This window comes from Natator depressus, chromosome 1, assembly GCF_965152275.1.
Source record: "Natator depressus isolate rNatDep1 chromosome 1, rNatDep2.hap1, whole genome shotgun sequence".
NCBI lineage: Eukaryota > Metazoa > Chordata > Testudines > Cheloniidae > Natator > Natator depressus.
The window spans coordinates 238845970-238858876 of record NC_134234.1 but is presented as its reverse complement, the minus strand read 5'-3'; the positions used below and the strand labels follow the sequence as shown (position 1 = coordinate 238858876).

The 12907-nt window shown below is 45.0% G+C and overlaps 1 protein-coding gene across 1 annotated transcript in view; it reads left to right on the top strand.

Moving 5' to 3' along the window:
• The window catches only part of ADIPOR2 (adiponectin receptor 2), a 67247-nt gene extending 61551 nt beyond the window's left edge, over positions 1 to 5696 (top strand). The window contains exons 5-8 of the mRNA XM_074938877.1: positions 326 to 512; positions 1703 to 1890; positions 3878 to 4071; positions 5151 to 5696. Coding sequence (XP_074794978.1) covers positions 326 to 512; positions 1703 to 1890; positions 3878 to 4071; positions 5151 to 5282 — 701 coding nt within the window. The 3' untranslated portion in view covers positions 5283 to 5696. The remainder of the gene's footprint in view (positions 1 to 325; positions 513 to 1702; positions 1891 to 3877; positions 4072 to 5150) is intronic.
• The last annotated feature ends 7211 nt before the right edge of the window (positions 5697 to 12907 follow it).

The window sequence follows — 12907 nt, the reverse complement described above, 5'->3', positions numbered from 1 at the left end:
TTTGGTAATGAACTCCGAGTTTCACCCAAGGCTAGTTTTAATATGTGGGGTGGGGTTGATCTGGTCTCAGGCCTACAGGTGAGTGGTGGTTGTGTGCTCAACCAGAGTGTGGGTGCCTCCCAAAACAAGTGAAATCATGGTTTCTGTTCACGTGTGTACAAATTCAGTCTGAGGGTCAAACATATGACTGATTAGATCAGACCGCATGGAAGTGTAACATTGTCATTATGATTTTTGTTCAGTATTCCCCACGCCCGTAAACTTGGTCCAGTACAATACCTTTCAGGTTACATGAGTCTGATACCTCTGCCTTATCTTTACTTAGGTTGTGTGTTCTTCCTGTGCCTGGGAATCTTCTACATGTTCCGGCCAAACATGTCCTTTGTAGCACCTGTGCAGGAGAAGGTAGTTGTTGGACTGTTCTTCTTGGGAGCCATCCTTTGCCTCTCCTTCTCATGGCTCTTCCACACGGTTTACTGCCATTCAGAAGGTGTCTCCCGGCTCTTCTCCAAGTAAGTATCCAGAGTGGAATGCATGCCTGCTCGGAAATGGCTGGGCAGAATGGGGCAGGGAATCCTGGCTACGGTTTGGGAGCCCCACTGTAACAGTGTGCCTAGCTATGTGGCCATAGAAACACTTTTTTGAATAGTAGTTGGTGGGTAGGGCTTGCATGCAGTTTCTTCAAGCCCAACATTCCATAGACCAAGGGTATAAATACCACTGTCTATCCCTTTGCTGGAGCAGTCTCAAAACCAACTTTTCCTTTTCACCATTGAGATGACTATACCTAAATATTTATCTAGTACAGCTAAGATTCTAAAGTCTAAGAGTGTAACTTTTTTGCCTTTGTTCTTTTTTTAACCTATTTTGGATCATCTTGGGCCTTGCTAGACATAGTGGATCTGTCACATAAAAAAGGGTTTAGGAGTATTTCTCTTGCCCTTGTTAAGCACCCTGCTTTGGCTGGACAATGAGGGCCCTTTGCTCTGGAAGGTCACTCAGCTAAGGGCTGTGAAGTCTGCAAGTCTACCACAAAAAGAGCTCAGAGGGACCAAAAGCCTCCCTCCTAAAGAATCTGTTTCTGCAAGAGGCCATGATAGTTCATGAGTCCTCTGTCAGGAAGCAAATAGTTTATGGGAATTGTGCATCTGGAATGTGGGGACCCTGTCTGCTCTGCACCTAGTAGATATAAAAACGTCCTAGTTGATGATGTGAGTGGTTGTTTCCTAGGTGGTCACTGAGACCTTGGGTGGGCAGTCTATTTGCCATCCTGGTGTGGACTTGTCAAACAAGTCAGAACAAAGTGTCCAGAATTCTGTCTGCACTCAAGCAGGACCCACAGTGCCTATCCGCTTCCTATTTCTTGCATCAAGAAAATGCTCCTGAATGTTTTTAGTCAATTCCTTCTTATCCCCAGAATAAAAACCTTGAGGTACTCTTAGGGGGGGTGGACTATTTATACCCTGGGCCTGTGGAATGTTGGGCTATGGGGAGCAGCATACACCTACTGACCACTGCTCAAAAATGGTCTAATGACTGCCTGGCTAGGCAAGTAACCTCTGCGGGGGGGTGGGGGGCGGGGGTCTGTGGAAGTAATCTCATTTTACAGTGATAAATTGGCTCTTAGGATAAACAGTACATGGGGTGGTACAAGAACTTCTGGGGTTGGCTTTCTTTGTCAACCTGTTTTATCCTGTTCTAGGCTGGATTACTCTGGCATCGCACTTCTCATCATGGGCAGCTTTGTTCCATGGCTGTACTACTCCTTCTATTGCAACCCTCAGCCCTGCTTCATCTACTTGATTGTGATTTGTGTCCTGGGCATTGCAGCCATAATAGTCTCCCAGTGGGACATGTTTGCAACCCCTGAGTACCGAGGGGTAAGAGCAGGTAAAAACCAAAATTTATTTTTTGCTTCTTTACTACAGTTGCTTCTTCCTACTGACTCATTACAAAAGCATACTCCTAGGAAAAGCCTGCATTGCCAAAGGATGTCCTAGTGTGTGGGAAACACAACTAACACATTCTTGGACAGTAAACTTGGCACATCTGCTGTAAGAGAGGCATTGGTGTTAAGTTAGACCCTCTGGATGCAGGAGTAGGGGGCAGCACATGAAATGGGAGAGGCAGTTAACGGTATTTCCATCATTATTAAACAGCTCTCTCCCCCTTTAAAGGTGAGATACTAGCAGTCTGTGTCCGACTCCCATGGACTCGTCTTATGGCTGTAATCCATTAGGTTCGCTAAACGTGGTAGTTAGCCTCCCTGCTGAGTGCAACTGAGCAACTGACACATAATCGTAATCTTGTGGATATCTCGCTTTTCTCCCTTTGACTATGGTAGACAAGAATAGTTATTGTTGCCTTCCCCAGTCAAGAATAAGGAGTCTTTGGGTAACACAATTTAATGGTATCTCAGGTTTCTCATGTTTCTTCATGTTGGGTTTTGTGTGTATACAAACCTGTGTGCACTCCAAGGTACTATTCCTTATATTCAGGAAAGGCCTGACTGTCCGGATACAGCAGGGAGTTCAGTCTCCTGAATATTAACTGTATGGGGGACGGAACTCCTTTCCGAAAAGACTTCTTATTCAGATCTTTAGGGTTTAATACTCTATATGCTAGGACAATTTTGAAATCGGCCAAGCTGTGATCTGGCAAGTTACAGGGTCAGATAAGCCTCAGGTGCAATTTCTTCTATGTTGTTCCTGGGGCAACCTGTATGCTAGACTGTAGATAGTCTACATCAGGGGTGGGCAAACTTCTTGGCCCGAGGGCCACATCTGGGAATAGAAATTGTATGGCGGGCCATGAATGCTCACAAAATTGGGGTTGGGGTGTGGGAGGGATGAGAGCTCTGGTTGGGGGTGCAGACTCTGGGGTGGGGCTAGGGATGAGAAGTTTGGGGTATAGGAGGGTGCTCTGGGCTGGGACTGAGGGGTTCAGAGGGTGGGAGGGGGTTCGGGTGCAGGAAGGGGTGCAGGCTCCAGCTGAGGGTACGGGCTCTGGGGTGGGGCTGCGGATGAGGGATTTGGGGTTTGGAGGGTGCTCTGGGCTGGGATCGAGGGGTTTGGAGGGCAGGAGGGGGCTTAGGGGTGCAGGCTCTGCGTGGTGCTTACCTCAAATGGCTCCCGGAAGCAGCGGCATGTCCCTTCTCTCGCTCCCGCACAGGGGTGCGGCCAGATGGCCCATTGGAGCACCGGAGGGGGCCATTGGAGCACGCAGAAGCCAGAGTGGGGCCATGCTGTGGTTTCCAGGAGCCGCGAGGAGAGGCCACCGACCCTGCTCCCCAGCTTGAGCACCATAGAGGGGCCATGCGGCTGCTTCCGCCAGCCACATGGAGCAGCCCCCGACCCTACTCCCTGGCTGAAGTGTCAGAGTGCTGGAACCGGGCAAGCCCCAGACCCCTCTCTCCAGCAGGAGCTCGAGGACCGGCTTAAAATGGCTGGCAGGCTGGATCTGGACCACGGGCTGTAGTTTGCCCACCCCAGTCTACATCACTGGTCATTTCCTTTTTCTTGCATGTCATTCTCTACCATACTCTTTCATAGCAGAATATTTTATGGGATTTAGGCGCCCTCTATAGCCCAAGAATGTTAACACTCAAGTTGGTGCATAGATGGCCTGTACAAAGAGGCACTAACTTTAAGCGAAATAACATTTAGTATGTCTAGAAGAACTGCTGACCAGTACCCATAGTGTATCAAGGGACTCTGTACTTTCTTGAGCACTTACTTTGTTATGGCATAAACTTGCTGCCATACTTCGGACCTCCCGCTTCAACAGCTTCCACCTTAAGTCTTTTGTGAATGTTAGGCTCTGCCTATTGCTGCTTTCTTTGTCCAAGCCTGACTCCACCATTTTCCTTACCTCCTAGGAGTATTTCTGGGTCTCGGCCTCAGTGGTGTCATCCCCACCCTGCACTTTGTCATCTCTGAGGGTCTTCTCAAGGCAGCCACAATGGGGCAGATAGGCTGGCTGGCACTCATGGCCTGTCTGTACATCACTGGTGCTGCGCTGTATGCTGCCCGTATACCAGAGAGATTCTTCCCGGGCAAGTGTGATATCTGGGTGAGTCTGCAAAGTAACTGGGTACTAAGATTGTGACACACAAGCTTGTTATGTTGAGGTCTGGTATTGCTATGCTTTTGTGTTTCTTTGATTATGGCAACCAACTGTGACTGCTTTAAAAGCTGCTTTTGAGATTTCATAATTTGGAAACAGATTAGTGGATTTGATCATTGAAAAGTTGACACAATGCTGTTAGAAATCATCGAAATGCCTTTACAAAGGCTAGCTGTGGGACTGTACATTGTCACTGAGGCTCTGTCATATGCATGACACTTTGCTTCTAGTCTCCTAGGGATACTTCAGATAGATATACAGCATTTATGCAAACTCATTGCTCATGCTACTACCTCTTCCTTTAACCTGGGAGGTATGCTCAATATCACGTCCTCATGGTGTCTATTCTGCTGCGCTGTAATCCCTCGCTTCCTGGGTTTTTATCCTGGATAGCCAGTGACTGAACTTCATATTTTTAGTATTAACTAAAACCTCAAACTACTTGTTGACTCATGTTCAGCCTGGCTCCCCTTATGGTGGAGGAGCAGACAGAACAACTGTGTTTTGAAAATCCACTTGATGACATTGCGTCCAGGACTAGAGCAGAGCTCCAGTGCCTATCCACGTGTGTAAGATGGGACATGTCAGTAATCCCAGCAGCTACAGTGTATCCCTATTGCGAGGCATTAAGAGTCTAAGGAAAAAAATACACTGTACTGCTAAGCCTTTTGGCCTGGGAACTGGAAGCATGCTGGTGTGATATCTGCCAAAGACGGATACGAAGGAAAGGCATACAGCTTCATTTCAGATTTCAAGTGTGCAAGTGATCCTGGTGGCTGTGAAATCTGAAGCAGATTTTTTTCCCCCTGCTTCCAGTGAATATAGCTTGGAAGAGGGGGAGATGCTGTAGCCAGTGATAATACAGTGACTGGTGCAATATGGGATCTTGAATAGCCCAGCAAGTAATCTTAAGCTGCTGCTGCTGTGCACTGCTATATGCTTCAGCCCAACATGTCTCTTTGGAAAGAGGTTGGTACTTGGATTCCATGGGTCTCTGGCTGAACAGTAATGTCTTGTTTCCACAGTTCCACTCGCATCAGCTGTTTCACATCTTCGTAGTGGCCGGAGCTTTTGTGCACTTCCATGGTGTTTCAAACCTTCAGGAGTTCCGTTTCACAGTTGGGGGAGGCTGCACGGAGGAGGCAGACATGCAGTAAAAGCTGCCTTCAGCCCAGGATCATAACCAAAACAGAGGACTGCAAGAGGCGTTGATGTTAACGGGCTAGCGACGTGAACACCTGAGAATCCAAGCCTCATGTGATGGGATATGGAAGCTTCTTGGGATTTCTGACACAAGAAATTTATACCTCAAACGATGGAATGAATCAATTTGAAGACCAGGAAATTCTTAAACCCTAACTTATTCTTGATCTACAGATTGAGCTATAGAGGACCGTGTCAAAATCGGCTTCTGTTCAATGCCATATTTATTTGTAGAAAATGGGAGGGATGGCTTAGCAGTTTTCTTTTTTAAATCTAGGCTAAGATTTATATCATCTTTAGGGGCAGGGGAAGGAGCTGATTTTAGATGCTCTTTTGGGGAAAAAATTGTAAATAAGATTTCTAACTTTCTGTTTAAAATAAATTTATATAAATGTTTTAAACGGGGTGGGGGGGAAAGGGGTTTTGTATAGATGCAACATGCAAGTACCACACACTGTTTCAATTTTGCACAAAAAAGGTGACTGCAGGAGGATCAGATAAAATCCTTGGGAGTGAGGCATGATGGTCCTGCAGACTCTTCCCAGAAGCTGGCATGTATTGGGCAATATGGCATTCTGGTCAGTGTTTGGAGTGGGCTCAGAACATGGCCCATGAATGTTGGCAATGGCCTTTCTGCAAACAAAAGCCACTAGCTTTTTGGTTGCCATTCATGGATCTGCCATGCTTTGATATGATTATATGATGCTAATGGCACTTGTCAAAGAATAGAACAGCTACTCAGGTGGGTAAGCATGTGAGGAGTAATGGGGGTGGGGAAGATAAGCTGGCACTGAAGGAAGGAGCTGTGCACTCAAAGGAAGACTACTGTTTGGCTGCTTGCACACACGATTTTTTTTTATTGGATTTCTTCCTTATCCACAGAAGTCCTAATGTTTTCCAGTGTTAAATTTACTAAATTCCCTGTCCTGCAATATACTCCCTGTCCTACTGTTGCCGCTGCTCCTGCTGGGGGAGCAGCTGACTTCCCCTGGTATCATGGGCAGTGCTGTGCTGTGAAGCAGCCAGCAGAAAGCACTCAGATTTAATGGTTTCTCTTGACCTAATGCATCACCTTCATGTGTGTACAAAGCCCCCTGGCCTACAGAATCTTGTGACTTTTTTAAATCTGCACTAAACCTGCACAGTTCTCACTTCTCAGGTCCCGCCAATGTAATTTCCCAGCCCTGCTTAACCAATGGGATAGCTGGCTTTTTTTAATTTATTATTTTTATTTATTTTTTTTAACCTGGAAGTAAAATTGAGACCATTTGGACTATTGTGGAGCCTCTGTATAGCAGGAAGCGCATAGTCTTCTCTCATTGGGTTGGTGTGGCTTCATCTCTGGAGCCTAGTCAGAAGCCAGAGAGAGAAGCAAATTTGTTGGAGAATCTTCTGAGTCATGGGGCAAAACTGATTGTCAGATATATAGTTTGACATAGAAGTTTCATGTAATGGAGTAAGAGTCTAGTTGCTGGAAACTTAAGAGTTGTTACCTCTCACATAGGATTAGTTAAACAGCTCCTAAAACGCACTGGTTCACAAAGCAATAGGAAGGTAAAATTGTTCTAAATTTTTAAAGGGTGAAAATTCAAATTTGCAAGTGAAAAATGGGGATTGCAGAGATTTTACAAGTAAACATTCTTGGGAATCCAGGCTATTAATGAATGTTTCAATCAGTTATCTTGTCTAATAGGATTGAATAGAAGTGGAAGACCTTGATTATCTTCAAGGTTCCTCACTGACTCTAAAGAGCAAGTATTTTCTCTTTTGCCTTTTTGGTTAGTTATTTTCAGAAATTTTGAAATAAAGCTTAGCTGTAGAAAGAGGTGCTTTATTGGAGCTTGTGGGAGGCTTAGAGGGATGTTTTTCTTCTTGGTTGGATCACCATAGTAGATGTCAATAGGATTGAAGGAAAGGCTTGTATTGTCTTGTGGGTTTGTGCAGTGCCTAACTGGAATACAGAGCAGTATTAACCAGGCACTTTTAATGAGGTGTGCATTGGCAGGAGGTGTGCTCTGCTACTTGAGAAAGCAATGGTACATATCAGAACCAGACTTGTTCTGGAAAGCACTTTGGATACCTCTGTATTAATACCAGCAAAAGTGGCAGTCTCCATCCTGAATCACCCTATGCTCACTCCCTGAAGGAACATTGTAACTTGGCCCAACACAGCACAGAACTATTACAAAAACACACTTCACCTGCTATTCTTAACCCAGTCAATCTCTGTTTAGGAAGTTTTTGTGCTCCAATAAACTGCCTAGCTGTGCACTCTCCTTCCCCCTCTCCCCCCCGACCCCCCAGTAGCACTTGCTGAGAACTCTTCCCAGGTTGGCACCTGAATGCCTTACTCTCAGCGGTCAGAGGCTTGCTTGCTCTGTGTGCAGATTATTGCCATAGAATAGATAGGACCTACAGCTCCTTTCCTTCCTCATTAAATAGTGGCCTTGTTCAGTATTTTCTTTCTTTTTTAAATTGCTTACTGTTGGAAGCAACAAAGCACATTTTGGGATTTTTGATGGTTGGGGGTCTCTGGTGATTGGTTCCATATAAGATGGGATCTCATGACTTGCTGTGTTCTTAACTTCTGCTAATAAAAGAACCAAATGGGATATTGACCAAGTTTGGCTCTTCGTTGCTTTTGTATGATGTTTACAAGAATAAAACAATTTATTTTCTCCCTCCCCCAACGCTTCTGGCTGACCAATCAGCTTCTTACTAAGGGGTCTGATAGTCCAGATGTCAAACTGAGACCTGGAGAGTTCTCATTACTTGCTTGGAGCAGGGTTGGGGATGTACTGTGAACACTAGGACAGGACCTAGATGCTAGCAAATAGTTGCACAAGTGTTGCTAGATAGCATCCCTTTATCTATGGCTCAAGTGAGGGAAGTACAAGTCCAGTCTGACTTGCTTATGAGTCTGAGATCAGTGCTATTTTATTTCTTTAAACTCTGCCTTAAGCAAGGTTGCCCATACACAGCAGATATTGTGTGCTCACCTGGATTAAGTCTTCATACTTTAATTGTGGCCTTCACCCACTGCTGTACTGATGGACCTTGAGTTTGACGCCATAGGGATCAAGCTTGTCACTCATGCCTCTATGCCTAATACACCAAATTTAAGTTTTGTTCATGTATGTTGTATGATGGAAACAGTGCTTTACTTCTAGGCCTCCTTAGACACTCTTTGCATTGTAGGTCCTGACTTGTCTCAAATTGTTTTAGAATAAGTTTTTTGTCTCATCAGCAGTTGGGCAAATCCTGTTTAAAACTGTTTTATTAACTGGATCAGTCTAGCAAACAGGATTAGCAAACCATAAGCTTGTTTGTGATTCCAGGACCATGGATGTTTCCGGAGATTAAAAATGGCTTGGCAGCTACTTACAAAGTTAAATGGCTTCGTTATCAAAAAGTCCGGTAGACACTTGCTCCCACAGTGTTCTGTATGCTTCCTTTATTGTGTATCCTGTCTGCACTAGCAGGAGAACCGTTTTAAACGCTGGCTAATTATGGGCTAAGGGGACCTGTTGGCATCATTGCCATCAATGAGTCACTTTCCTATTGCCAAGCATCCCTTTCTAGGATAGACAATATCTGCACTAAATTTCTAGAGAAGCCTGTTTTGAAGTACTGCCCCAAGAGTCACCTGGATTTGACTGCTTTGGATTAGAAAATAAAACTTGGTCAGTGCTTTTTACTCTTGGAAGAACTTGGTGCATGGAGTATGAAGGTGGGTCAGAATGTGGTTTGGACTGTCGCTAGTGTTAATACTTATTGCTTCACACAATGCAATTAACATGTGAAACTTGTTGCTGGGGAATGCTGTGATGGCCAAAAGTACAACTGGGTTTAAAAAAAAAGATGGCCAGGGATGGAAATCCAAGCTCCGGGTGTCTCAACTGCCAGAAATTGGGACTGAACAATAGGATGGATCACTCAGTAATTGCCCTGATCTGTTCATTCTCTCTGAAGAATCTAGCAGCAGCCACTGTCGGAAGACAAGATACTGAGCTGGATGGACAATCGGTCTGACCTAGTGTGGTCATTCTTATGTTATGTTCCAAAGGGCAGGGGGATGAGTATATTTCAGTCTCCCTGGGCAAGATTGCCTTTCTTTACCCTGTCCGCCTTCTCAGGCATCTGCTGGACTGGGAATTAGATGAGCCTTTGTGCTGCCATGGAGCCCAGCTGACCCTCTAGTAGTCCTTAACTTTACAGCTCCTTATTGTGCATAGGGTAGCAGAAAAGAACACTACAGTAGCACTGAGTGAAAACTAATAACAAATATGTGTTAAATGCTACAAAGCGTATTTCCTTACTAAACTGGGATTATTTTGCTATTTATAGTGCCTAGCACAATGGCATACTGACTGTAGTGGGGCCTCTAGGGCTACCATAATACAAATAAATGATGAAAGGAAATAGGGTCTAAGGCTTCCTCTGGGGAAAAAAGTGGAATTCATCTTCTAAATCAGTGAGGAGGTTACCTGCTGGAGGGTTGGGAACTGGGCACCAAGCTGGTGGGAAGCAAGGATGCCGGAAGCTCTTGTGAAGGACAGTGAATGTTAGAAGCTGTTTTGATATTCCTGGAGCCACACTCTGGTGGAGAGATGTTCTGACTAACACTTAAAAATTGGTCAACTCAGTACAAATTGGTCATTCAGTGGTGCTGCCAAAATAACTTCATGCAACAAAATACAAAAGTTAAATAACATTTCTGTCTGGTACCTCTTTCTAGTAAATAATTTTCACATGAGACCACCAACTTTCTCCAGTGTAGAAAATATCAACAGGCACTGCTATTAGCAAAGCACCTTACCTGGGTATGGTCAGAGGAGCTTTTATAGCCCCCATCATATGCTAGATGGGCATACAGTTGAACCAAAGACTGAGCCAACTGCCTCCCCGTTAATCATCTTGGGGGGGGGGGAGGAGCATTCTCGTATGTGTGGTCCCCTTCTTGGAATCCTGAGGTTTCCCACCAGCTTTACACTGATCCATTATTATTTCCCAGAGAGTCCATGGTACACTAGGATTTTGCCAAACAGAAGGAGGCGTGGTTCCTGCTCCACAAAGCTTACGTGCTTTTAAGTCAAACAGCTGCAATTCAGCTGAAAGGCTTCTGCTTTCATTTTCAGGACAATATCCCAAACACGTTACTGCAACCACCTAATGCTGTGAGGTAAGTCCAAGGCTAACTTTCCTAATTCTCAGTTTCTTCCCCCATAAACCATTTCCTAGTTAGAGCTAAGGAGCCATCCATGCCCTGTTGTACTTGAGGGTTTAGTAATGCAGGTGGGAGTTCTGCCACAGGCCGAGCAATGTGAGCTAAGATTCTGCATCATGTTTAAGTGGTACAGTATAAAGCAGGGCTTTTATATTTGCTGCAGCCACTGTTCTAGGTAGTAGGATAACTTTATCCTGTAGCATGGCATTTCTCATTTTGCAGACCCCCATCAAATGCACTTCTGAATTTTAACCAAAATGTGTGCTTCCTCCCACCACTCCCCTTTCAACTCAGGACTCAAGATTGTGGCAGGGGGACATTGAATTAAATGCCATCAGAGCTATATTGTTGCTACTAATCAAAACCACAGTGCTGCTGTTGCTATAGGAAGGAAGTTAGGTCTTCATAGCTCTGATCTCCCCAGACAGCTTCTATCAGTAGATGCTGCTTGAATCCACCAGCACCTTTTATGAAGGCCACAGCCACTGCTTTCTGCTTCAGCAGACTTCTCTTAAGAACTGCCACTGTCAAAATCCCATGCCTGCATTGTATGCAGCTGTGGGAATGAATAAATATCATGATGTATCCCTCAGCATTGCTCCTTCCCTCATCTCACTGGAAGGAGGAGGGTGGCAGATGTTCTCTGTTCCCACCCTGGAACATGTCCTGGCTGTTTACAGAATTCTCATGGTGCACTTCTGAAAAACTCCAGGGGCATGTGGATCCTTCTTCCTGGGAGAATCTCTACTGTAGTTTGTTTTGGGGATTATAAACAACGAGGCTGTGCCACAATCACACACGGTTGAGCAGATTTACTAGTCAGCCCAGAGCAGTGGTTCTCATCGTGAGAGGGCGAACAGGCATGGACATCATGTATTCCTGTGTGACTGACTTCTTCCTGGGTGCACGCAAACGAGTGAACATCTCAGCTCTGAGACCAAGCAGGAAATGTGATCTGTCTGAAGCAGAGAAACCATTATCCATAGTTTCAGGGTGTGTCTATGTGCTGAGTTGCAGTGGTTTTAACTAAAGGTATGATTATAAACCAATTTTAGTTAAACTGGTGGGAAAGGCTGTTTGGGCGCTCTTATTTTGGTTTAAACCAGTTTATGTTAGTTTGCCTTAAATTGATTAGGAATATAGGTTGAAGCTAAACTGCAATTAAACCACTCTTAAACTGAACTAAGTGCCATGTGGGTTTGCACTGGTTTAAACTGGGGTGTGTTTGTGTGTAGACAAGACCTTTAGTGCTGGAGATGCTTCAATTAACTCTGACACCTCCAAATGCCCAGCTCCTCCATCCTCAAAGCCTTCCCTCATAGCAAGAATTTCATTGATCTAGGCAATAGTCACTCCCATGCTACCTCTTTTGTATGTCAAACGACTGTGTCTATGGTAAGTGGCTGTCACACACACCCCTGTGCCCACTCCCTCATTTCTTAGATACTGGACTTGCAGTGCTAAATCAAACCATCTGGCTGATGTGGATTCAAAATCCAAATAAGTTAGCTGAGTGTTACTGGGAGTTAAAACTCCAGATCTGTGTCCTAGGTTCCAGGAATAGAATCTGCTCTGGAATATACACTGCATCTTTTAGAGTTTAGTAAAATACATAAAAATGGCCAGTCCTTCATCCTGTAAACTCAGTTCATTGTCCCAGAAGAAATTGCATTTGTCATGTATTCCCCATCTAGAACGAACCCTCTCAGCTGTGCCCTTTATTCCTCTGATTCACCTGAGAGAAGCAGGCTCTCTTGTGCTCCTCTCTACAATACAATTACAACAAAGTAGAGCTGAGTGGGGAATTTTTGGCCAAGACCGTTTTTCATTAGAAAATGCAGACTTGCCAAACCTGAAACCTTTCCTGCGAAAGGGGCAGGGACTGGGGGAAACTTTCATAGGGAAGCCTTCTTGGGTCATGATTGAATGAGAGTGGCATTATAAGCTGCCCCTCCCACCTCAAATCTTGCCTCCTCCATAAAAAAATCTGAGATCCACAGCCCCATGTGCATGTGCACAGGTGTGCAAACAGACATTGTTGCCTCTGCCCTAAACAAGGAGGAAAAAATTACAGCTGTGCATCATCATGCCATGCTACGGTGGCAGCATAATGCCACTCAGCTGGAGCTGAACAATGGCTTCTTTCACAGCTGCTAGTTTACTTCTGCAGTTGTGATTTGTTTTGTTTTTTTCTGTCCTGTTTTTGCCTGAGCTGCCAAGTGTGCAGGGCTGACGAAGATGGTCGGAGGAGCAGCTGCTTTTTCTGGGCATTTTCCCTTAACTCCAGGGCCACGTGAGAGCTGATATCCCTGCCAAACCAGCAAGCAACCAGAGCTTGGGAGCACAGTAAAT